Source organism: Lemur catta, chromosome 5, assembly GCF_020740605.2.
Source record: "Lemur catta isolate mLemCat1 chromosome 5, mLemCat1.pri, whole genome shotgun sequence".
NCBI lineage: Eukaryota > Metazoa > Chordata > Mammalia > Primates > Lemuridae > Lemur > Lemur catta.
In genome coordinates this window covers 33,091,071-33,113,536 of record NC_059132.1, presented here as the reverse complement: position 1 = coordinate 33,113,536, position 22,466 = coordinate 33,091,071, and the positions used below count along the sequence as shown (strand labels likewise).

The 22,466-nt window shown below is 38.5% G+C and overlaps 1 protein-coding gene across 7 annotated transcripts in view; it reads left to right on the top strand.

The window, feature by feature from the left end:
* Positions 1 to 22,466, top strand: part of ATG7 (autophagy related 7) — a 246,752-nt gene that overhangs the window by 40,296 nt on the left and 183,990 nt on the right. For all 7 annotated transcript variants that reach the window (XR_006735172.1, XR_006735175.1, XR_006735174.1 and 4 more), the window contains 5 exons: positions 6,230 to 6,318; positions 7,876 to 7,997; positions 12,488 to 12,578; positions 13,311 to 13,455; positions 18,300 to 18,458. Coding sequence is in view for 3 of the 7 variants with exons in the window: in XM_045551459.1 (XP_045407415.1) it covers positions 6,230 to 6,318; positions 7,876 to 7,997; positions 12,488 to 12,578; positions 13,311 to 13,455; positions 18,300 to 18,458 (606 nt within the window). In the remaining 4 variants the exon portion in view is untranslated. The remainder of the gene's footprint in view (positions 1 to 6,229; positions 6,319 to 7,875; positions 7,998 to 12,487; positions 12,579 to 13,310; positions 13,456 to 18,299; positions 18,459 to 22,466) is intronic.

The following is a 22,466-nucleotide window of genomic DNA, read 5'->3' as shown; positions in this document are numbered from 1 at the left end:
TTGCCTGCCAGTTAAGAAATGATAACCTTGAAACGGAAGATAGATAACTATGTACAGTCATGCACCATGTAACTATGTTCCAGCAACAACAGACTGCATATATGGCAGTGGTCCCATAAGATTATAATGTAGTATTTTTGCTGTACCTTTTCTGTGTTTAGATACACAAACACCATTGTGTTACAATTGCCTATAGTACTCAGTACAGTCACATGCTGTACAGGTGTGTAGCCAGGAGCAACAGGCCATACCATATAGCCTAGGTGTGTAGTAGGCTCTACCATCTAGGTTTGTATGAGTACATTCTATGATGTTGGCACAATGATGAAATCACCTAATGACACATTTTTCAGAGCACATGCCTGTCAAGTGACACTTGACTGTGAGGGCGATGGATTGAACTGAACAAAGAGGTCAATGAAGTTACTATAAGAGAGCGTTTATGTTGTTAGGTTGTTTATGTTATTTATTTATTTATGTTGTTGTTGTTGTTGTTGTTGTTTTGAGACAGAATCTCGCTCTGTTGCCCGGGCTAGAGTGAGTGCCGTGGCATCAGCCTAGCTCACAGCAACCTCAAACTCCTGGGCTTAAGCAATCCTCCTGCCTCAGCCTCCCGAGTAGCTGGGACTACAAGCATGCGCCACCATGCCCGGCTAATTTTTTTTTTCTCTATATATATTTTAGTTGGCCAGATAATTTCTTTCTATTTTTAGTAGAGACAGGGTCTCGCTCTTGCTGAGGCTGGTCTCAAACTCCTGACCTCGAGCAATCCACCCGCCTTGGCCTCCCAGAGTGCTAGGATTACAGGCGTGAGCCACCGCGCCCAGCCTATGTTGTTTTTATAGTTACCATTTGTTGAGCACTTGCCTCGCTCCCAGTCTCTGTGCTAAGTGCTGGTAAGAGTTATCTTGTAGTTATCCTATAGACGAGAAAATTAAGGCATAGAGAGGTTAAGTAAATTGCCGAAGGCCACATAAGAGTAAGTGACCCAGGACATTTGATAAGAGGCCTGGTTTATGGAGTCACATTTGAAACTTGAAACTCAGCATCTCTATAGGAATGACGTTTTCTGGATTGATACTGCCTAGGTTCTTCCTAAAGAATCCATTGGATAGCCTTTAGATGCCATGTAAGATTGAGCATTAATATAGTCTGTGTTGTTCTGTGACCTATACAGGGCCTTTTTCTCTTTAGTGTTCTCTATGGTTCTGTGATTCCAGAGCCCCAAGGAATCCTTTGAAATGAAACAATTCAACCCTTTCACTTTACAGGTCAGGAAGGAGCCTCCCCCAAGGTCTTAGAATCAATTAGCTGCAGAATTAGAACACATACCTGCTGACTCTCCAGCCAGTGCATTTTTTTTTGCTGCATCAGGCCATTTTGTTCATTGTAAGCTGTTTCAACATCATGGAAGTAGAAATGCCAGTTTCTCCCTTCTCCCTCTTTCTGTGCTGGATAGAGCTGTAAATGCTTTTTATGAAAAAAACAATGTAAAGTTGAAGTGATGATTACTTGATAAATGTAGTTTGTCTGGCAGATGCTTTCTGTCACAGTTGACAGAGGGGAACATAAAAAGGTATCCCTGGTGGAAGAGTGCCAGGTGGGGTGGCCAGCTGGATCCAAAGAGCTCAAGGAAGACAATTCTTAATTCAGAGAAAGCCCTAGGCTGGAGATTGTGTTCTCAGAGTTCTCTCCCTTCTCATAGGAAACCCTCTTCTTAATCATACTCTCACATTCTCACTCAGGAGAATCCCACTATTAAAGTGTCACTGAATGGAGAACCTATAATGTTGAAAAAGGAAAGAGGGAAGGGAAAGGAACTTGCCGAGATGCTGCATCACAGTTTTGTATGGAAGCTTCAGGTCTCTGTCAGTCAGACATTACCTTTCCCCTCTAGCTTCCCAGGGTATTGGAGAGGGGGGTCCACATATTAGGGCCTGGAGAAATTTACAAATTCATCTACTCAATAGATACTTGCTGAGCATTGGGTACTGTGCTAGGTACTGGAGCTGGAAAGATGAGTATGACAGATGCTGCTCCCACCCTCACGGAACTTCTAGACCAGCAAGAGAAACAGATATGAAATACATCCTGTATTTTCTCTATTCTAAAATACAAATACTTTTTTCTTCATATTTTAATTTTTCTAAAATCAGGAATTTCTTACAGTTATGTATATTTAATGTGGTGGTATTCCCCCCTTTTTTTCCTGCTCAGTTTGAAAGTGCATTTTATAATCTATGGTGGTGTGAATCAGGAAAATACAGTGGGTCAATAACCACAGTCACAATAAGGAAAAATATGGGGTGCAATGAACACTATTTTGAGCAAGTACTCATTTTCTCCTTCTTAGACTCTAGGTGGCTAGTGCTGAAATGCTGTGTACATAAGAATCACATGGGTGTTCACTGGACATGCAGGTATTGGTACCTAGAGAGGTCTGGGATCAGATTGGGTGTGTGGGTAGAGGAGATTGTGCAAGTTCATAAAGCTTCCATGCAATTCTGATGCAGGTGGTCTGTGGTGGACCACACTTTGAGAAACTCTGCTGCATATTATCAAGCAGGGGTTTGCAACCTCGTTGCACATTGGAATCACCTGGGATCTTTTCAAACAACTAATCTCAAGCCAAACCCCAGACCAATTGAATCAGAACCTCTGGAAGTGGGACCCATAGGCAACAGTATTTTTGAAAGCTCCCCAGGTAATGCCCAAACATGTTCAAGTTTGAGAACCACTCTTGCCCTGTCACCCTGGGCTGCCCTCCACCATGCTGTGATGTACCATGAAGGTCCTCACCAGATGCCAGTACCATGCTCTAGGACTTCCCAGCCTCTAGAACTGTGAGGTAAATAAACTTTTCCTTATATATATAAAAAAAAAGTTTGAGAACCATGGCAATCCAGGGGTAAGGATCAGAGCAGTGCTTCTGAACCATCCATGGGCATAAGAATCACGTGGGTTCTTTTTAAAATGCAGACTGTGAGTCAGCAGGTCTGGGGAGTGGGGCCTGGGATTCTGCCTTTCTGACGGGCTCCCAGGGGATGCCTATGCATGCAGGCTGCTGGTGCGTGGGCCACATTTTGAGGAACATGGGAAGACAGAGCCAATTCAGAGTTTTTGAGGTAATGAAAAAAAGCCCAGAGGTTTTTATTTTTTTATTTTTATTTTGTTTTTTGTCTATAAGACCACCTTCTCAAATGGTTCCCAAATTCTAGTCCATGGACTGAACCAGCTGCATCAGAATTACTCAGAAGCTTGATACAGATAAAGACATGGATGGATTGCAGGCTTACACTGGAGATTCTGAGTCTATCATTGATAATGATATTAGTAGCGCTGTGTATATGCTGGACTTTTTATGTCCAGTATCAGCTCATTTAATCTTCACTACAACTCTATCAAATAGATAATAATTTTTCTCCCATGATTCAGATTAAAAAACTGAGGCTCTGCGGGGTTAAATACTTGCCCTAGTTTAGAGTAGTCTTGATAAGCTCTATTTTTAAAAGTTCCCTGGATGCTGATGAAGTTTTATCTCCCTGTGGAAAAGGAAATCTCAGATAAAGGTAGCCTGTGTTTCCTGACAGATTAACCGTAAATATGAATCTATTTGTATTAACTTTGCATCTATCTATTTGCATTTAAAACATGAAAATGCATCTAGACAGAAAAGGCTTCAATTTTAGGAATATGAAAATTTTATATAATGGAGAAGGAGCAAATATTTTTAAGGAATATCTTTGAAATAATGCAATAATTATCTGATAAAACAATAGTAAAATTCATTTCAGAGATTTATTGAACATAGATGAAGACTGCTGAATTGTCCTTCAAAAGGAAATAGAAAAATGTTTGATATATCAGTACAATGGAATGCCTTTCAGCCACTACACACAGTAGTTGTAGAAAAACATTTACTGGCATGGAAGAGAGTTTACAATGTAATATGAGATGTAAAACAATATTTATAGCATGATCTCATTTTTCTTTAAAAGTTACAGTAATTAAAATATATCTATCCAAAGAATAAAGTTATGGGTGGTTATATACCAAGATGTTAATAGTAGTTCTCTCTGGGTAGTGGGGTTCTGGGTATTCCTTCTTTCTTTCATTTTTTTTTTTTTATCTGAATATCGGTTAAGCTCCTGCTTTGTGACTGACACGATACCAAGCATTATGGGGAATAAATGGAAGTGTTTGGGCTGATTCCATCCTTACAGAACTAACTGGATCTATAATAGATTAAACAAGAATATATCAGCCATCTTTTTATTTAACCCATGCTGTGCTTATAAAGGGAAGCTGTGGGTTAATTTATGGTTCTCTGCCAGCCATTGTCCCTCTCCCCCAGCCATTGTCCCTCTCCCCCAACTCCCATCTTCTTCCCTTTCCACCTGCACATCCGCCCATTTGTCCCTTCATCCTTCTTTTATCATTTAATGAACATTCCCTATGTATCTGCTATGTATCTCTCACTAATACTCTCTGCTATCTAGATGCTCATTGTCTTTTTAAAAAAAAATAAACTTTTAATTTTGGAATAATTTTAGATTTACAGGTGATAGTTGCAAAGGCAGTACAGACAGTTCCCATATCCCTTCACCCAGTTTCAGTTTTCTCTAATGTTATTACCTTACATTACTGTGGCACATTTGGCAAAACTAGGAAGCCAACATTAGTACATTACTGTTCACTCTAGACTTTATTCACATTTTACCAGTTTTCCCAGTAATGTCACCTTTCTGTTCCAGGATCCAGTCCAGGATGCTACATTGCATTTTGTTGTCAAGTCTCCTTAGTCTCCTCTGGTCTGTAATAGTTTCTTAGACTTTCTTTGTTTTTGATAATCTTGGATCGTGACAGTTTTGAGGAATATTGGTCAGTTATTTTTGTAGAATGTCCCTTAATTTGGATTTGTCTGATGTGTTCTTGTGATTAGACTGGGGTTGTGGGTTTTTGGAAAGAATACCACTGAGTGAAGTCCCCTTGTCATCACATCGTATCCAGGATACCCGATATCCACATGACATTCTTGATAATGTTAAATTGATCATTCGGTTAAAGTAATATTTGCCAGGTTTCTCCACTGTAAATTTACTGTTTTTTCCTCTGGCTGTGAGTCACTGAGCCCAGCCACTCTCAAGAATAGAAAGGATTAAGTTTCCTGAAGGAGGGAAGTATCTACAAGTTTTGTTGGAAATCTTTAAGGAATACTTGTCCCTTCACCTTCACGGATTTATTCCATTACTTATAGCAGTATGGACTCATAGATATTTATTTTATACTTTGGATTATAATTCAACACTACATTATTTTTTTGCTTAAATTGTTTCCACCTTGGCCATTGAGAGTCTTTCAGTTGGCTCCTGGGTCCCCTTGGGTATGCTCCCACCCTTCTATTTTTTGAGTACCTCCTTCTTTTCTGGTGCTACAAGATGCTCCAGGCTCATCTTGTATTTTCTCTGTCCAAGCCCTGGAATTAGCAATGTGTCCCAGGAGCTCTGATTTCTTTTCCTGGAGAATGTTATTGAGAAATCAAGATGTGGTTGCTGGGCACTCATTGTCTTTGAGAGGAAGGAGGGAGAAAAAGTGAAGAATGTTATATGTAACGTACAAAGAGCTATGGAAGCAGGGAGGACAGAGTAGCTACTTCTGCCAAGGGAAGTCTTCACTGGAGAAATGGTATTTTAAGTTGAGTAGAGTTTTCTAGACAGAAGTCCGGGTTGGGGGAAGAGGGATGGGAAAGGGGTGGGAGAAAGTATATGTTAGCAAAATTAAGGGCAACTGGCTGTTTAATTTGATCTGACTGTAGACTTACAAATGGTAGTGGCCCTTTTTTTAACATAAAAATTAGTCATTTTCACAGATTGCATTTCTTTAAGGGAGGATTTTCTCTACATAAGTCCTGACTGTTGACTGTCCTCCCTCCTTCCCTGTCTTCCTTCCAGTCTTTCTTCCTCCTAAATGTAACTAGTTCTTACTCTCTGCCAGGCCAAGGCCAGGCTCAGAGGGTGCAGAGAAGAATTTGACAGTTCCTTCCAGCAAGAAGTTTTCTAGTCCAGTGTCAGATCCTTTTGCTCTCTTCTGTTCCGTTTAGCTCTTTACCAAGTGTCTGATTTTTAATTCTTTGCAGAAAGCATAAAAAGTAAAGAGGAAGTACTAGCAATGTCTGTATTGTGAATCTGACATGATACTTGACTCACTCGAAAGTCTTTTCTGTTCACAGATAACAATTGGTGTATATGATCCCTGTAACTTAGCCCAGTACCCTGGATGGCCTTTGAGGAATTTTTTGGTCCTAGCAGCCCACAGATGGTATTTACAAGAGTGTGTCTGTCTGTCTTTGTCTGTATGTTTTTAACAGTGTGTCTGCCTGTGTCTATATCTGTTTTCCCAAATGTATTTTTATATTTTTGTCATGGAAACCAGATAATAAATCAATCAGCATGATCCAGTTTCCATACTGGTGAGCCCTTAAACAGGTCGTTAGGAAGTTGCAGACTCTGGTCATACTATGCTAAAGATATTTTAGACTGTGGTAGGGTGGGTAGCCAGAGGTCTGTCACTGAAATTCTGAAGCCCTCTCTTCCAGCTGTCTGGGTTGCTTTCAGAGAGAATTTTCCTGTTGCTATTATCCTCCATTTTTCCTAACCCTAAAATAATTAAAACAGAGGGTATCTAAAAGGCCAATATATATTTGAAAAGATGCTCAACATCATTAGTCATCAGTGAAATAAAATTAAAACCATAATGAGATGCTAATACATATCCAGCAAAAGGACTTAACAAAAATGAACATACCAAGTATGTCGAAGATGTGGAGCAATTGGAACTCTCAAACACTGCTGAAAAAATGTTGGGCAATCTACCAAAGTTAAAAATATCTATGGCTGAGCAATGTTACTATCAAGTGTAGTATGCACAGAAGTGCATATATAGATTTAAGCAAAGCACATATACAAGAATGTTTATAGCAGCATTATCCTTAACCAAAAAACTGGAAATAACCCATGTGCTCTTCAGTAATGAAATGAAGAATAAATTGTAGTGTACCCCTTACAATGGAATGCCATGTTGCAGTGAATCTGAATGAACTACTAATACATGTATCAATGTGGATGAATTTAAAAAATATAATGTTGAATGAAATAAGCTGGACCCAAAAGAATACATATGCTATGATCTTATTTGTGTAAAGTTCAAAACAGGCAAAACCAATGTGTGGATTTAGGAGTTAGAGTAGTTGTTACTTTTGAAGGGGGTGGTTAATGACTGAGAGAAGGCATGAGACAGTCTCCTTTATACTTGGGATTTGTGTGATTTTCTTTCCCTGCTTTACTTACATAAAAATGTTTATTTGAAATTATGAAGATAGATAAATTATAGATTGTCCCCAGAGAGATACAGTCTGTAATTATCTAGGTGGCAAGTCTGTATAGTGCAAATGGGCTTCTAACTACTAACTGAGGTGCCATTTCATAAAATGGAAGTGCAGATGGGGAGAAAGGGAACCAGAAGAACCCATGTCTTAGAGGTTCTTTTTTAATGTCTTATGAGCATTTTTTCCCTACATTTAAAAGATTCATTTGTCTGAACTATTTATATGCAATGTGATTGTTATATAAAATTCACCTAGAATGAAATCACAGCCAATTCATTGTTCAACCTCTAAACACTTGGACAGAGGAAGCATTTGTGAATATGCTCAAAAATCTCTCAAAAGTTAAGGGCATCCCCCAGGGGTGTCAGTGAGGCATAATTACAGTGAATTGAATGCTCTCCAACTGGTTTGCTGAAGCTCTTATGTGAGCCCTTTTTTTTCTTCCCTAAAAAAAAAAATTAAATAAATAAAAATCCGGGGCATGACAACAGGAGTAGCAGTTTCCAGTCTGTTGAAGTCCTTTGCTTCCGAGACCGTACCATGCAGGGGGCGAGAGATGTTACCCACAGCATCATCTTCGAAGTGAAGCTTCCAGAAATGGCGTTTAGCCCAGGTAATTTGCCAGTCTTTGAGAATGCATATAATTATCATTTATCAGAAACTGAATCAGGTTTTCTTTCTTTTCATCCCTTCACAATGGCAGCAGAAGGGAGAGAAAAGTACAACTTCCTCTTTGCCAGCGCAACCACCTACTTTGAACAGAGGGCACGCTCTGCTATTCAGACGGGAACAAAGGCAAGGATTGTCACCAGGACGTTTTCTCCAGGCAGTTTTTTTAGTCTTGATGATTTTTTCCCCTAGTTTTCATTTTCATTTTTGTTTAGCACAAAATCTTTATTCCTGTCCATTCTTGGAGGATGTAATATTAATGTACTTACATATTTATTTATTATATACTTAAAGTTGTGTGTGATCCTGTTCTCCATATAGTAAACTGGTCAGTAAAAGTGTCATTTCTCCTTCCACATTAAATATTTGCATTCGATTCTGCGTGACAGACATCAGGTATTCCTGTTTTGTAAATTCAAAAACTTTGTGAAACATTTTATCTATAGAGATATATGTGTGTATGCATATATATGTACATATGTACACACATTTATATATATTTATATTTTTACATATGTCACAGAAATACTCAACTTTGAGTGAAATAAGGAGAATAATGCCCAACTCACAGAGTGTTCTTTATGAGTAATCCATGCCTTGTGTCAAAGACAGAGCACAATGTCTGGCATATCATAGATGCTTGCTAAATGTTATTTTATGCTAATTTCCTATCTCATGGGAAACCTAGTACTTTTATACCTCTCGCCAAGATAGTCCCTCATATCCATATGACTTATATGCTCTCACATATATACTTTCACATATATAGTTTGATTTGTGCCTCACAACATCCCCATAGTTCCAAGGCATATTTCTTTCTTTAATCCATAGGTATGCCTTAAAGCGTGTGTGTGTGTGTGTGTGTGTGTGTGTGTGTGTGTGTGGAGGGAAGGGGTTGTCAAAATCTCTCCTGAGATATTAATATCTTTCCTGGAGTGCAAAAGTCAGGATTCAGGATTGGCTCGGGTGACATTCTATCAGCAATTCTATGCTCCAGCACGTATGTCTTAAACAGACTTCTGGGAAAGATTGACAGAATACTTTGCTTGATCATTCAAAGGAGGAAACTATTTTTAGTTTAGAGCTTTAAGAAATCCTTTGCCTTTCTGCTGTCTTTAGATATTTGTATTGGATTTAGCACCCTCTTCTGGCATATTCTAAAATAGCTTCCATGTAATACCTTTGTTTTGTTAAACCACACTTAAAGGTAGTCTAGGAATAAGGTAAGAGTTAATTAAAAAGTGATGAGGGTTTGGTCTCTATGCCTGGCAGGATGCCAGGCACCTTCCAGTAGCACTCACTTAATCCTGCCAACCACCCTGCGGGGAGATATTTTTCATTTTTATGGTAAAGTCACTGAATTACTCTCACTCTCTACTCTCTATAATAAGGCTAAATGCTTGATAATGCTGACATTCAAACTCAGGAACCACCATACGTTTCCATTTGAAAAAGGTTTTCTATTGTCTAATAGTGCTTTCAATACATCTTCTTTATGCTTGATACCGAATGTGGATTATTTAGTTTAGGAAAGGCAGATGAATTTCTTGTTTTTTGTATAAATTAATGTTTTCCCTCTTAGCTGTAAATAAAACTTTATAAGTAGTTATTCTATATCATAATGTGAGCGGAAGATATTATTATGGTAGTACTTTTGAGTATTTCCAAGGCATACCATAGTTGCAATGGTATATGAAGTATTATTTTAAATACCCTATATCATGTTTTGCTCCCTCTGGGTGTAGCCATGCCCACTCTCCATAGCTGGTATAGACTATTCTGGCATCTGGCAAAAAGAGGCAGCAGACACTATAGGGGTGGGAGGATCCCGTCACTCATCTTAACTCTAATCCTTCATGTGCCCCTCCTGGTTGCCCAACTGTGGGAGAACAGCACCGAATTTTCCCCTAAAAAATATTTTCTCATTAATTTGGGGTATGTTGTATGGGTATAGGTTATATGGAGGTAAGTATTGTAAATTAAATATTATTGTCATAATGTATTTTTCATTATTAAGTTTAAGCTACGTCTAATTTTCTTTAAATTGTTCACCTTTTTGGTAAGAGATGAGGATCTTGCTATGTTGTTCAGTCTGGCCTTGAACCCCTGCACTCAAGTAATCCTCCTGCCTAAGCCTTCTGAGTACCTGGGACTCTAGGCACCAGCCCAGTGGCTGTAGCCTTTTGAGTATAGAGATCTTTTAATTTGAGATGATACTTTGTTTTTGTCTTATAATTTCTTATCTGTAACAGGAGAAAACCTAGGCTGGGGTTATTGATTATGGTACTAGGCTGTGATTTTGTAATTCTTGTCAAGTTCCCATGCTATGAATTCGAGAAGTGTTTTTTATTTAACATAAGAATAGTAAGAAAATCAAACAAAATATGTATCAATAGCAGTTCTAAACTTCTTTTTTTCCCCCAAAAAAGAATTCTAAAGTCTTAACCACTTTAAGAACTCAAGTCTATTATTTCAGTTTTCGTTTTTCATGGCATTAAAAAAAGGGCCACACCATAGTGCCTGATTTAAAACAGAAAGGGACATTTGTTTTCTGGCTTCTTGCTGTGAGTGACACCCCCAGCCAAACTGGGGCCTATGTACTTTCAAGGATAATCGGCTCCATGGTTTCTTTTTGGTCATCCTATCCCAGAAACAAAAAATTGTGTAAAGGAAATCAATACCTTCTAGAGCTCATAATTATACAGAGCAATACTGTTTTAAGCAAAAACAAACATCACAACCTAAAAAGTTTCCCAAAGAAGGGAAAATAGAGATGTTGATAGAAATCTGAAAGTAGGAGTATGATGGCCAGTCATGGTGGCTCACACCTGTAACCCCAGCACTCTGGGAGGCTGAGGCAGGAGAATTGCTTGAGGCCAGGAGTTCAAGATCAGCCTGAGCAGGAGTGAGGCCCTGTCTCATCAAAAATTAGAAAAATTAGCCGGGTGCAGTGGGTACTCAGGAGGCTGAGGCAGGAAGATCACTTGAGCCCAGGAGTGTAAGGTTGCAGTGAGCTATGATGATGCCACTGCACTCTAGCCTGGGTGACAGAGTGAGACCCTGTCTCAAAAAAAAAAAAAAAAGTAAGAGTACAGCCAAAGAAAACAAGTGTACAATGTACAAAACAAGTGTACAAAACAAAAAATGAAATTCTTCTTACTAATCATACATCTTACCTTTAAGTCAAGGACCTTCAGAGACTGTTACTTAAGGTTGACATTGGAGGTTATGCTGGAAATATAGATGGTGGCTGCGTGAATTCCCTGGTTAGGAATTGAGGCTTTAATGTGAGCAGTGAGATTCAATGAGAAAGGGAGAGTGACGGAGGTCCTGAGATGTAGGGAGTGGAAGAGAGTGGGTAGCCTCTGCTAGTGAGAGCTACAAGGCTGTGGTACCACGAGAAGCAAGGCTGCCATTAACGTGAAGAGGTAGCAGGAGTGGCCTACAGAGCAATGGAGATCATTAAGAGAATTTTGCAACAATGGGATAGCACCGCATTTCCCTGAATGTGTCCCATGAGATTTTAATTGTTGTGGGATGGTGGAGGGAGATAGGGAGAGCTATGTAAGTTTGGGAAACACAAAGCCAAAATCAAATAAAGTGGTTTCTTTCTGCAGGCTTCTCAGAACTTTTATTTCCCTCATGTGCAATATGAACTTCCAGATTTGGGTCGTAGTGGGGGCTGGATATAAAATACAGATTTAAGTATAGCAGCATTTCCCGAATCTGTTTAGCCACAGGATCTTTATCCCCTGAGAACATTAAGTAGGGTGTGCTTTGGGAACTGCTGGAATTGGAGTTACAGCGGCTCCCATAGAAGGGGTTAAAAGAGGGCAGTGGAGAATAGGTAAGTCAGGGAAGGGAAGGGGTAATTCAGAATGGATAAAGATGAGCTTAAAGGGCAGAGCAACGTAACAGAGGGACAGTCGCCTTGGATCGTGATCTGCACACAGATGTTGAGAGGCCAAGCAGAGGGACCTGGTAAGGATGGGCAACAGAAGGGACATACTGAACTTAATGGGTCAACGCCCAGTAGGAACTTCAATGGAAAGTATGCCCCTCAGTTAGAGAGCCTGCCACAGGGTTCTGCCTCCCCCACATATGTCTTTTTGGGGGAAACTTCCAGTAATGTCAGAAATTGAGGCAACTTGGGCCAGAGTTGAGGGCTATTTCAGAAGCTGCTGTACAGGAAGATTGCTCTAGTCTGATGACCTCTAAACAAGATTCCCAGTCGTTGAGGAAGATGAGGAGGTAACTGCGGCAAGTAGATGAGAATTCAGGACCTGGGACCTCCCTGAGAAAGGTGTGAACTAAAACCTTGACATCGCATGGGCCATTGTGAATGTTGGCCTTTTTTAAGCAAGCTTTGCTGCTTGACCTATTGGTTTGTATTCTCCCCTCCTTCATTAAACTTAGTATTTTATTTGCTTTAAGATTGTCCTAAAGCGGTTGGATGGGAAAAGAACCAGAAAGGAGGCATGGGACCGAGGATGGTGAACCTCAGTGAATGTATGGACCCTAAAAGGTATATTTTGGAAGCTGTTTTCTCCAGTGGGGCTTTTTACACGCCAGGTTCTGTCAGGCCGATGCTGCATTGTGTAATTCAGTTCAGCGTTACTCTGCTCTCTGCCACCTAACTCTTAAGTTTGGACATAAGAATTAGTATTAACTGTAGATACCCTGAAGGGCACACAGTTCGTCTGTTCTTCTAGACATTCTAAATTTTGTTCTTGCTTCAAGTTCAGACTCTCAGACTGGTATACCTATACTGCCTTTTAGTTCTTTATTTATTGCCCTTTGGCCTTGTCCTATTGGCCCACATTAAAGGATATCGTAAGAAGTATTTCAGGGAAACCAGTATTGTATTTGACGGTGAATGTAAGTGCATTCTTTATTAGGGAGACATGGGAGCAATTTCTGGTTTTAGTACTAGGAAAAACTTTCCTTTTAATCAGTTGGTGTGTTTTTGTTCATGGACACAATGACTGTTACAACTGGGCATGCTTTTCTTTTCACCTTGGCTGCTAGAAGCTCAGTGTCAAATTTGTGGCTCACCACTAGCAATTGCACATGACTACAATGGCATGAGTTCCGTGTGGGAACCTTTCTCCGACCTGCTTATCCTCAAGCTCCTTCTTCTTTTCCCTTTGATCCCAATTTCCTTATTGTTTATTTCTTGTTTTCTCCCATAACTACTTTATATTTTGGGGGCCACAAATGAGTGACTGACTGAATAAATAAATCTCTCATTTTCTAGGTTAGCCGAGTCATCAGTGGATCTAAATCTCAAATTGATGTGTTGGAGATTGGTCCCTACTTTAGACTTGGACAAGGTTGTGTCTGTCAAATGTCTGCTGCTTGGAGCTGGCACTTTGGGTTGTAATGTAGCTAGGACATTAATGGTAAGTTTGTGGGGGGCAAAGTGGCACCTTTGAAGCCATGGCTTCTCTTCTTGTTTCACTCTACATGATTGCCTTCCATCTCCCAGATTCTTCCTCCCCTCCTTCTCTCCCTCCCTTCCTTTTTTCTTTTGTGTCTTTTTAGTTAGAAAAGAAATATATGCTTTTATTAAAAGCTAGAAACAGAAAATCTTCCTCCACACCCATCCCAAGTCCCACTTCGCAGAATTAAGCAGACCTCATAGATCAATGTGTAACATATCTTTCCCAGATGTTATGTTGGCATATTTAAACAGAGAGACTTTGTGGTCTTTGCTGTTATGTATTTATATTTACAAAAATTGCATCATAGCATACTGTCTGTAACAGGTTTTTATTTTTAACTTGATAAAAAAAATAATTGTGGCTATCTTTCTGTTTCCATACTATGTATCTGTGGTATTTTGCTGTATGACTATGTCCTCAGTTTATTTAATCAGTTTTAGGTTATTTTCCATTATAGACTCTACTCTCTATTAGAGAAGATCTTTATACTTGTATGTTTACATATCCATAAGATTATCTCTTTAGGAAAAAAAGCCCTAGATGTGGAATCCCTATGTTAGAATGTACAATATATATATATGCATATATATATATGTATATATACATATATATATGTAATATATAATATGTATATATATACATATATATATATATATTTTTTTAAACTTTTCTAAAACTAAATTACCTTCCAAAACCATTATCCTAGTCTGTACTCCTGGAAACACCTGAGAGACAGAGCTTTTTTCCACACTTTCCAAAATAGGATAATATCAAGTTTTAAAATCTTTGTCAACACAGTCAGTTAACAAGTAACATTTTATTGTTCTAATATGCATTTATTTAATTAGCAAATGTGAGTTTATTTTTTTGTGATTAATGATTTTTTGAAAAAAATGGAAAATCATCATTTTTCCATCTTTATCAAATGCTAAATCTCCTTATATACCTGAGTCTCTTTATGGATTCTCTATTTTGACCCATTGATCTATTTTATTTTTTATTCCTACATTCCTACTCACTGTTTTAGTTGGAATTACAATAAATTTATAGATAAATTAGAAGGGATTGATGTCTTTCTGACATTGATCCTTAGTTCCAGAAGTGTGATTTATCTGTTAATTTAATTAGATAATTTTTGTCTTTTAGTAGCTTTTTCTTTATATACGCTTTGCACATGTCTTGTTTAAATATGTTATTTTTAAATATTTAATTTTTTTTTCATTTAAAAATATTTTTCCCAGTTAACCATTACTGGGATATAGGAAAGATAGTGAGTTTTGCATGTTTATCTTTATCTGGCCATTTTTCTAAGCTCTCATAGTTCTAATGATTTTTTGTTTGACTCTTTTGAATTCTGTAGGTTGATAATATTCCTCACTAACATTTATATCTCTGTTTCTTTTCCCTGTCTTGTAAGATTGGCTCGAACTCCATAGTAATGTTGAGGAATAGCAGTGAGTTGACATCTTTGTTTTGTTAATGGCTTTAGTGAGAATGCCTCTTGTTTTTACTTTTAATTTTGATATTGTTTTCTGCTAAATGTTCTTTATAAGTTAAAGAAGGTAATTTCTGTTTCTTTGCATTTATATCAGAAATCAATGGTGAGCTTTATCAGATACATCTATCAAGATAATCAAAGTATTCTAGTGTTGAGCTTTCCTAGAATAAACCCTATTTGTCCGTGGTATCTTATTCTTCTCATATACTATGGAGTTCAGTTGGAAATGTTTTATTTATAAATTTTACATCTGAATTCATAAGTTGGCCTATAAGTAATATTTTCTCTTGTTCTGTCTTTGTATTTTTTATAGCTGAGTTATGCTAGCTTTAACAAATAAATGGAAAACTTTCTGCCTTTTTCTAAGCTCCAGAACAGTTTAAATATATGAATTATCTGTTCCTTGATGGTTAGGTAAAATTCAGTTATAAGTCCATCTGGGCCTGATGCCTTTTGGAATTTTGTTGGTTGAAGGGGGTGCAGGGAATCTTTGGGAACTTTTATAGATGTTTCTCTATTGACTCACCTTTTTAGATTTTATGCTGCTTTTGAGTCCATTTGTTTTCCTAGACTCTCATGCATTTCATCTAACTTTAAAAAATTGACATTAAATACATATGGTGTTCTCTTATCATCTTTTAAATCTTCTCCTTATCTTTTTAAAAATCTTTTCACATTCCTAATATATATTTGTGTTTTCTCTTTTTTTCTGTTATTCAGCCTTGCCAGAGAGGCTAGTCTATTTTATGTCTTTTTGGAGCACTAAATACTTATGTATTAGTTCTATAATTTTTTAAATTTTGTTTTGCTCTCAGATTCATTAATGTCTACTTTTTTCTTTATTAATTTTTTCTTCCTTTTGTGGAATTTATTGTCTGTTTCTGGCTTCTAGAATTATTAAGTGCTTAGATTTTCTTAACATTTTGAAAAATTATAAAGCCAAAATACATCTATTGTAGAAAATTTGTAAAGCATAAAAGTCATAAAGGAGAAAAGAAGACACACACATTATCCTACCACTTTTTTTACTTATCTCCTAGTGTTCCTTTAATATATATTATTAAATCTTATTTGATATATAATAATGTCCCTTTCTTTTACAATTAGCATTATAAATACTTTCCTATGAAGCATTTTTTTTTTTTTTTTTGGAGACAGGGTCTTGCTGTGTTACCCAGGCTGGGCACGAATTTGGTATCTTCCCACTTTATCCTCCTGAGTAGCTGGGACTATGGGGTGCGTGCCACCACACCTGGCTAAAGCCTTCCTAATGGCTACAGAATATGCCTTCTTATATGATGAAATATAATTTACTGAAACATTCCTCTAATGTTTGGCATTAACGTAGTTTCCATTGGCCAGGCACAGTGGCTCACGCCTATAATCCTAGCACTCTGGGAGGCTGAGGCAGGAGGATTGCTTGAGCTCAGGAGTTCAAGACCAGCCTGAGTAAGAATGAGATCTTGTCTCTACTAAAAATAGAAAAATTAGCCAGGTGTGGTGGTGCTCACCTGTAGTCTCAGCTACTCAGGAGGCTGAGGCAGGAGGATCACATGAGCCCAAGGGTTTGACGTTGCTGTGAGCTAGGCTGATGCCACAGCACTCTACTCAGGGCAACACAGTTAGACTCTGTCTCAAAAAACAAACAAAAACATTGTTTCCAATTTTTTACAATTATAAATTGTGTTGCAAAGAATATCTTTATGATTGCATCTTTGTCAGTATGTCAGATTATTTCTTAGGATAAATTGCTGGAAGTAGGTCATAGGATAGAAGTATTTTTAAGATTCTAGAAACATTGCCAAATTGTTTTCCAGAAAAATGACACCAGTTTAACATTCTTAACCAATAAAAGGGTTTTCTCACCACTACATTGTCATCAGCATTGAGTATTGTAATTTTCTTTAATCTTTGCAGATTAGCCATTTAAACTGTATAGCATTCCAGGAAGCCAAAAGTTAAGTGTGCAGATACACCTGCATGTAACTAACCTATGGCATGTTTGTAATGTATCTGGCTTTCTTACCACTGCCCAGCACGTTTCCAGACTGCCTTCTTTGCTATCCACTCAGAAGTTGCTTTCAGGAATGCAAAAATACTTCACAAATAAATATCCCCAAAGCAAGCACAAATGACATTTGGATTTTCCATACCTTTATTTCCCCTCCATGGTAGGTTGCTTAGCTGGTGAAAGTAGCTTACAAAACTGGATGGGTAGAGCAGAAGGTTACCCATCTGACCAGAAATGGCCAGTCTACACTATGCTTATGAAAGGTGGATTCTGGTCTGTCATTCTCAACCCTGAAAACGAAACTTGGATCCTTGTTGACTTTCCCTCTAAAGCCATCATTCTAACTGAGTCTCACAGTTTCTAATGAAAGGATGTGGAAATAAGAGAGAGCAGAATCTTCGCTTTGTAGCCAGTCATGACAGGACTTTTCTTAGTCCTTAGGCAGGACTATGGTTATTTACCATCTACTAAAGTACACTCACCCTACCCCACCCACCAAAAGTAGGCATCTTCATTTGGTTGCAGCTGTGGAGATCTCATTCATTCCTCACCATTAACCGGATGTATGACCGTAGGCATGCCACTTACCTTTCCTGGGCTTCAGTTTCCATATCTGTAAAACAAAGTGATTAGCCTAAGGATTTTAGAGATCCCATCCAACTTTAATATTGTATGGTTCTAGAAAACTTCATAGGAGACATAATTGAAGTCTATGAAATCATGAAAACTATTTCTAAGAATATGGAATTGTTCCCTAAATTCCAGATTATTAATAAGGTGTCTGCCTCTTAGAGAAATAGTATAAGATATTTTATAATATCATACAGTGGGAAATAACTTATAAGTCATTTTGCTGAGGAGTTAATTCAGGCTTTAAATGAGCTGCAAAAATAGTTATTATTTATACTTAATTATTCATTAAGGGAGATCAAGGACATTTAGGGGCTATTGCTAATCCTTTTAAAATCGCAACATAGACAGTTCTTATGGGATTTACCTCCAAATTTTTCTCTGGTACCACTGTCAAAAATAATGAATAGAGTCAGACCCACTCTTACATTTAAAAAAATCTCATTACTGCAGGAAACCAGGCACTGAGTATATAATTATTTTGTTTTTTAAAGGAAGTCAATATTCTGTTTATCAAAAACTGAATTTGTGCAATTCAATTTCTGAAGTTTCCTGTATTTTAAGGTTCCCAAACTGCTCCAAAGCAATACCTCTTTTGAGATTTCAAGAGCTGCACCCTGTGAAATAGTCATCAGAAACACACCATGATCTGTTCCCACACAGGGATGGGGCGTCAGACACATCACATTTGTGGACAATGCCAAGATCTCCTACTCCAATCCTGTGAGGCAGCCTCTCTATGAGTTTGAAGATTGCCTAGGAGGTGGTAAGCCCAAGGCTCTGGCTGCAGCAGACCGGCTCCAGAAAATATTCCCCGGTGTGGTATGTTGATGCTTTGGGGGAACGTCGGAGACTTTCTCCCATATCTTTAAAAGTTTATGTCTTGGGGAATGAGGCCCTGTGGTATTGGTGAAAGAGATTCAAACATCTGTCACTGCCTACCAGGTACTCTTCATGTGGCTGGGCTTCTGTTTCCTCATCTGAGAGATAGGGATTAAAAAACATGACGAAACTCTCATATATTCTTGCAAAAATGAAATGAAGAATGTGAAAAAATGTTTTGTAAGTTGCAAAGCATTGTATGAGTTTAAGTTGAGGAATTTGAGGGTAAGTATATTTTTATATGCTGCCTGGTTCCAAAGGAATTTACAGCGGCTGGCATCTAAGATGTTATTTTTCCTCCATTACCGGAACACAGTAGTTACTTAGTATAGGTTTATGAAATTAAATTGAATGAAAGTCTTTGTGGAAGAAAGATTGTGCTGAAAGTTTTAGCATTTTGCTCTAGCTGCTTCTTGTTTCCGAGTTACATCATTTACTTTAGAAACACCAGATAATAAGAGAAAAGTCATTCAGCTCATTTGCTTCAAAATCTTGGGAGTTTTTTCCCCTAAAGTCAACCAGCAGAAGAGATTCTGCAGCTTGAATGCTTATCAATTTATCTGACAGGAGTTAGATCAGGTGTCTCCAAAGCATCTGCTTATACTTAAAATGCCAGAAGGGGCTCTCAGCCCTGGCCAAAAAAAAAAGGCCCATGTTCTCAAAGTTTCTCTCTTTAGGCACTTACTTTTAAATTCCTTCACTTTAGAAAGCTTTGCTTTAGAAGCAACATTAATGGTTCTGTCCATTTCACCAGTGTTGCTGAGGAACATCATTTATTGGGTTTAATTCAATGGTATTGATCAGCCACCCACTATGTACCCAGCTATGTGCTGTATACCAGAAAAAATAAGAGAAAGTTGCAACCCTGTCATTAAGAAGGCATATTGGTTAGGTTTCTGCTGTGCAATATTGCATATCACACAATCCCAAAATCTCAGGGGCTTCTAATTGTAAACATTTATTTCATGCCCATCAGTATGCAGGTTGGATGTGGTTCAGCTGCTGGGGCTAGGCTGAATTCCAGGTGTTGAGTCAAGTTCTGATCTGCTGTATATGTCATTATTTCAAAATTTAGGTTAAAGGAGAAGCAGTCATCTGTGTACTACTCTTTTTATGGTAGAAGGTATAAGCTTAAAAGCTTGGTGATTATCTGCCTCTTAAAGTCTTAGCTCAACAATGGCACAGTGCAATGTCTTCCATTTCTATTGCCAAAGCCAGTCACAGGGCCAAGCCCAAAGTCAATGGATCGGTCAGTATACCCTGCCTTCCTAGTAAAAGATTCTGCAAAATCATGTTGCAAGGGGTGTGGATACGTAATTCTACTAGAGGGTGGAAGTGAAGAGTTGGGAAGAATAATTCAGTGTATCACTTTAGAATATTATGAACCTTGGGGCCTAGACAGACTGGGCTTTGAATCTGAGATCTGCCACTTAGTAGTTACTTGAAATTTTTGCTTACCCAAATCCTAGCCATTGTCAATGACCCAATACAATTCCTTCTATTTATTTGTTGAGTTATTCTATTACATACACATTTACCTTTACTTAATACCTACTATGTGCCAGGGACAGGGAATCTAGGCAGACATAGCTCCCTCTTGCCTGAATGGAACTCATAGTCTAGTGGGGGAGATGGTCATTAACAAATAGTTTGACAAATAATTATAATTGTAATATGTGCATGAAGCAGGAGCTCAGTTGCCATGAGAACGTATAACAGGAAGGCCTAACCTAGACTGGGGCTGGCGGTGGGGTCATGGAAGGCTTCTTGAGGAAACGAAACCCTGAAGGATGAGTGGGAACTAGCTAGATTGAGGGTAGCAGAGCTGTCTCTGCAATCATCTGAGGTAGGAAGAAGCATGGTGCTTTTGTGGAACTGAAAGAAAATCAGGGTGGCTGAAGCATAGTGGTCAAGGAAGACTGCTAAAGTGGGAGCAAGGGCCACCATGCTGGGTCTGAGGGATCAAGTCCAGCTCTTGTTGTAAACAGCCCACCAGGATCAAGCCTCTTCCTTAGCATGTACATCATGTTATTCTGTTCTCCCTGTTGGATTATTAAGTTCTTGAGGCCAGAGTCCAAGTCTCTCATACTTTTATCCATCATGCCTTATAAATAACAGTAGATAATATACAGAACCCATCAAAGTACTAGTGTAATTCATCAAATTCATGAAAAACACTTGTGAAACTATTTAACTTACTGGTTAGCCAGGCTTAAGGAATTTCTTTTTATATGTTTGATTTAATGTAGTTTTTTCATGCAACAGATATTTACTCATCACCTTCCTTACACCAGGCCATGAAAAGGCTAGGCCTAAGTGAAAAACTCATGGCCCTGCCCTCATAGACTTATATTCTAGTTGAGGAGCTACATATTGAATAATTAAGTAAATAGTTATTTAATTATAATTGAAATTGTAAGTGCTAAGCAGGTAAGTCAAGAGTGCCAAGGAAATATAGAAGAATGGGACCTGTGCAGGTCTGAGGGGCCAAGGAAAGCTTTTTTGAGAAAGTGACATTTGGACTGAGCTCTAAAGGAGTTGATTAGGAGACTGGTTTGGGGGAGGCAGGCAAGGAGCAGAGAGTAGTGGGAGAGGCCAGAGGCCAGGAAGAGCATTCCAGGGATGAAAAGTGGCCTCTCCAAGTTAAGAGGTATATTAAATGCAAACTTCCAAGATAACTGGTTACCTGGAAAAGTTAGAGAGATCCATTCTGTTAATGCAAGTTTATATCATTTATGCTATCTGTCACCTGTTCAGTTATTGAAAAACTCTAATCTCCAAGCTGGAAGTCTAGTGACATTTGACTTGGGGAAAAAAATAATCAGTGATAGACCCTTTAAAACATTTTAAATTGTAAAATAATACATTCACAGGAAAGTGCAAAGGAATGTACCAGAAGGTCATGAGCACCCTTCACCCAGCCTCCCCTGGGTGATAGGCCTCAGAGACAGGGTGGTTTCACTGGATGGCTGGCCCGGACAACCTTTAACACTCCCTCAGAACTAGAAAGTCTGACTTTTGACTTTTGCTCTAAAATATACTTGACCTAAACTATGTTCTGGCCCCAGGCCTCAAGTAACTCAAAGGCCAGTTCATAAAAAACTCTTGACTTTTGTCTGCATGGTATTCCTTGAGTAATTTCTGCACTCTAGGATATAGGTGTCACATTGACCCTTTCCAAATGCCTTAAAAAATGCTGTGGTAAAATTAAGTTAAAATAACTGTTCGCTACAAATACCAGGCCTGATCTTGGGGTTGAGTTAATTGAATAAGAAAACAATTTATCTTTTATAAATCAAATCTGACTATCTGAGATCACCATATTTTTTAAGACAAAGATTATAGAGCTACACTTGCGATTTTAAAACCCAACTCTGGACATCTGCTTCCAACCTTGATGAGTAACTGATTCTTGACTAAGCTCTGCCACCATAAACAGTTATGCACTGGGGAAAATACATAAAATAACTCTTTTCAGGCAGTGAGTAGGAGGTGAAAGACTGTGGTCCTAGATAGAGAAAGAAGGAAGATTTGACCCAGCTCATTACATGGAGGCACTTTCTGGCTCAAACCAGAGCCCATGGGAACCCAAGGAGATATTCTTGGTCTTGATGAACTGAGGAAACAAAGTTTAAAGCAGCTGAGGTGGCTGGAATTTGAGGATATAGTATCAGACATGAGGGAGCTATACAGAGGAGTTTTAGAAAACTGCCTTGGTGGCACCTTGAGTGTTTGACTCAATAGTGAGCTGCACATACTTAAGGCATGACTCTGTAAGCCTGGGCAGAAAATACCACTGGGGAGCTGTGAACAAAATAGAGATTCCAGAGCTCCCACAAGGCTAGGAGACATTGCAGTCCCAAATATCCAGAGTGGAGAGAGCTCATTGAACACTCTGAGCCCTTAAGTGACACCTAGAAAGGCCATAGAACTAAAGCTAAAACTATA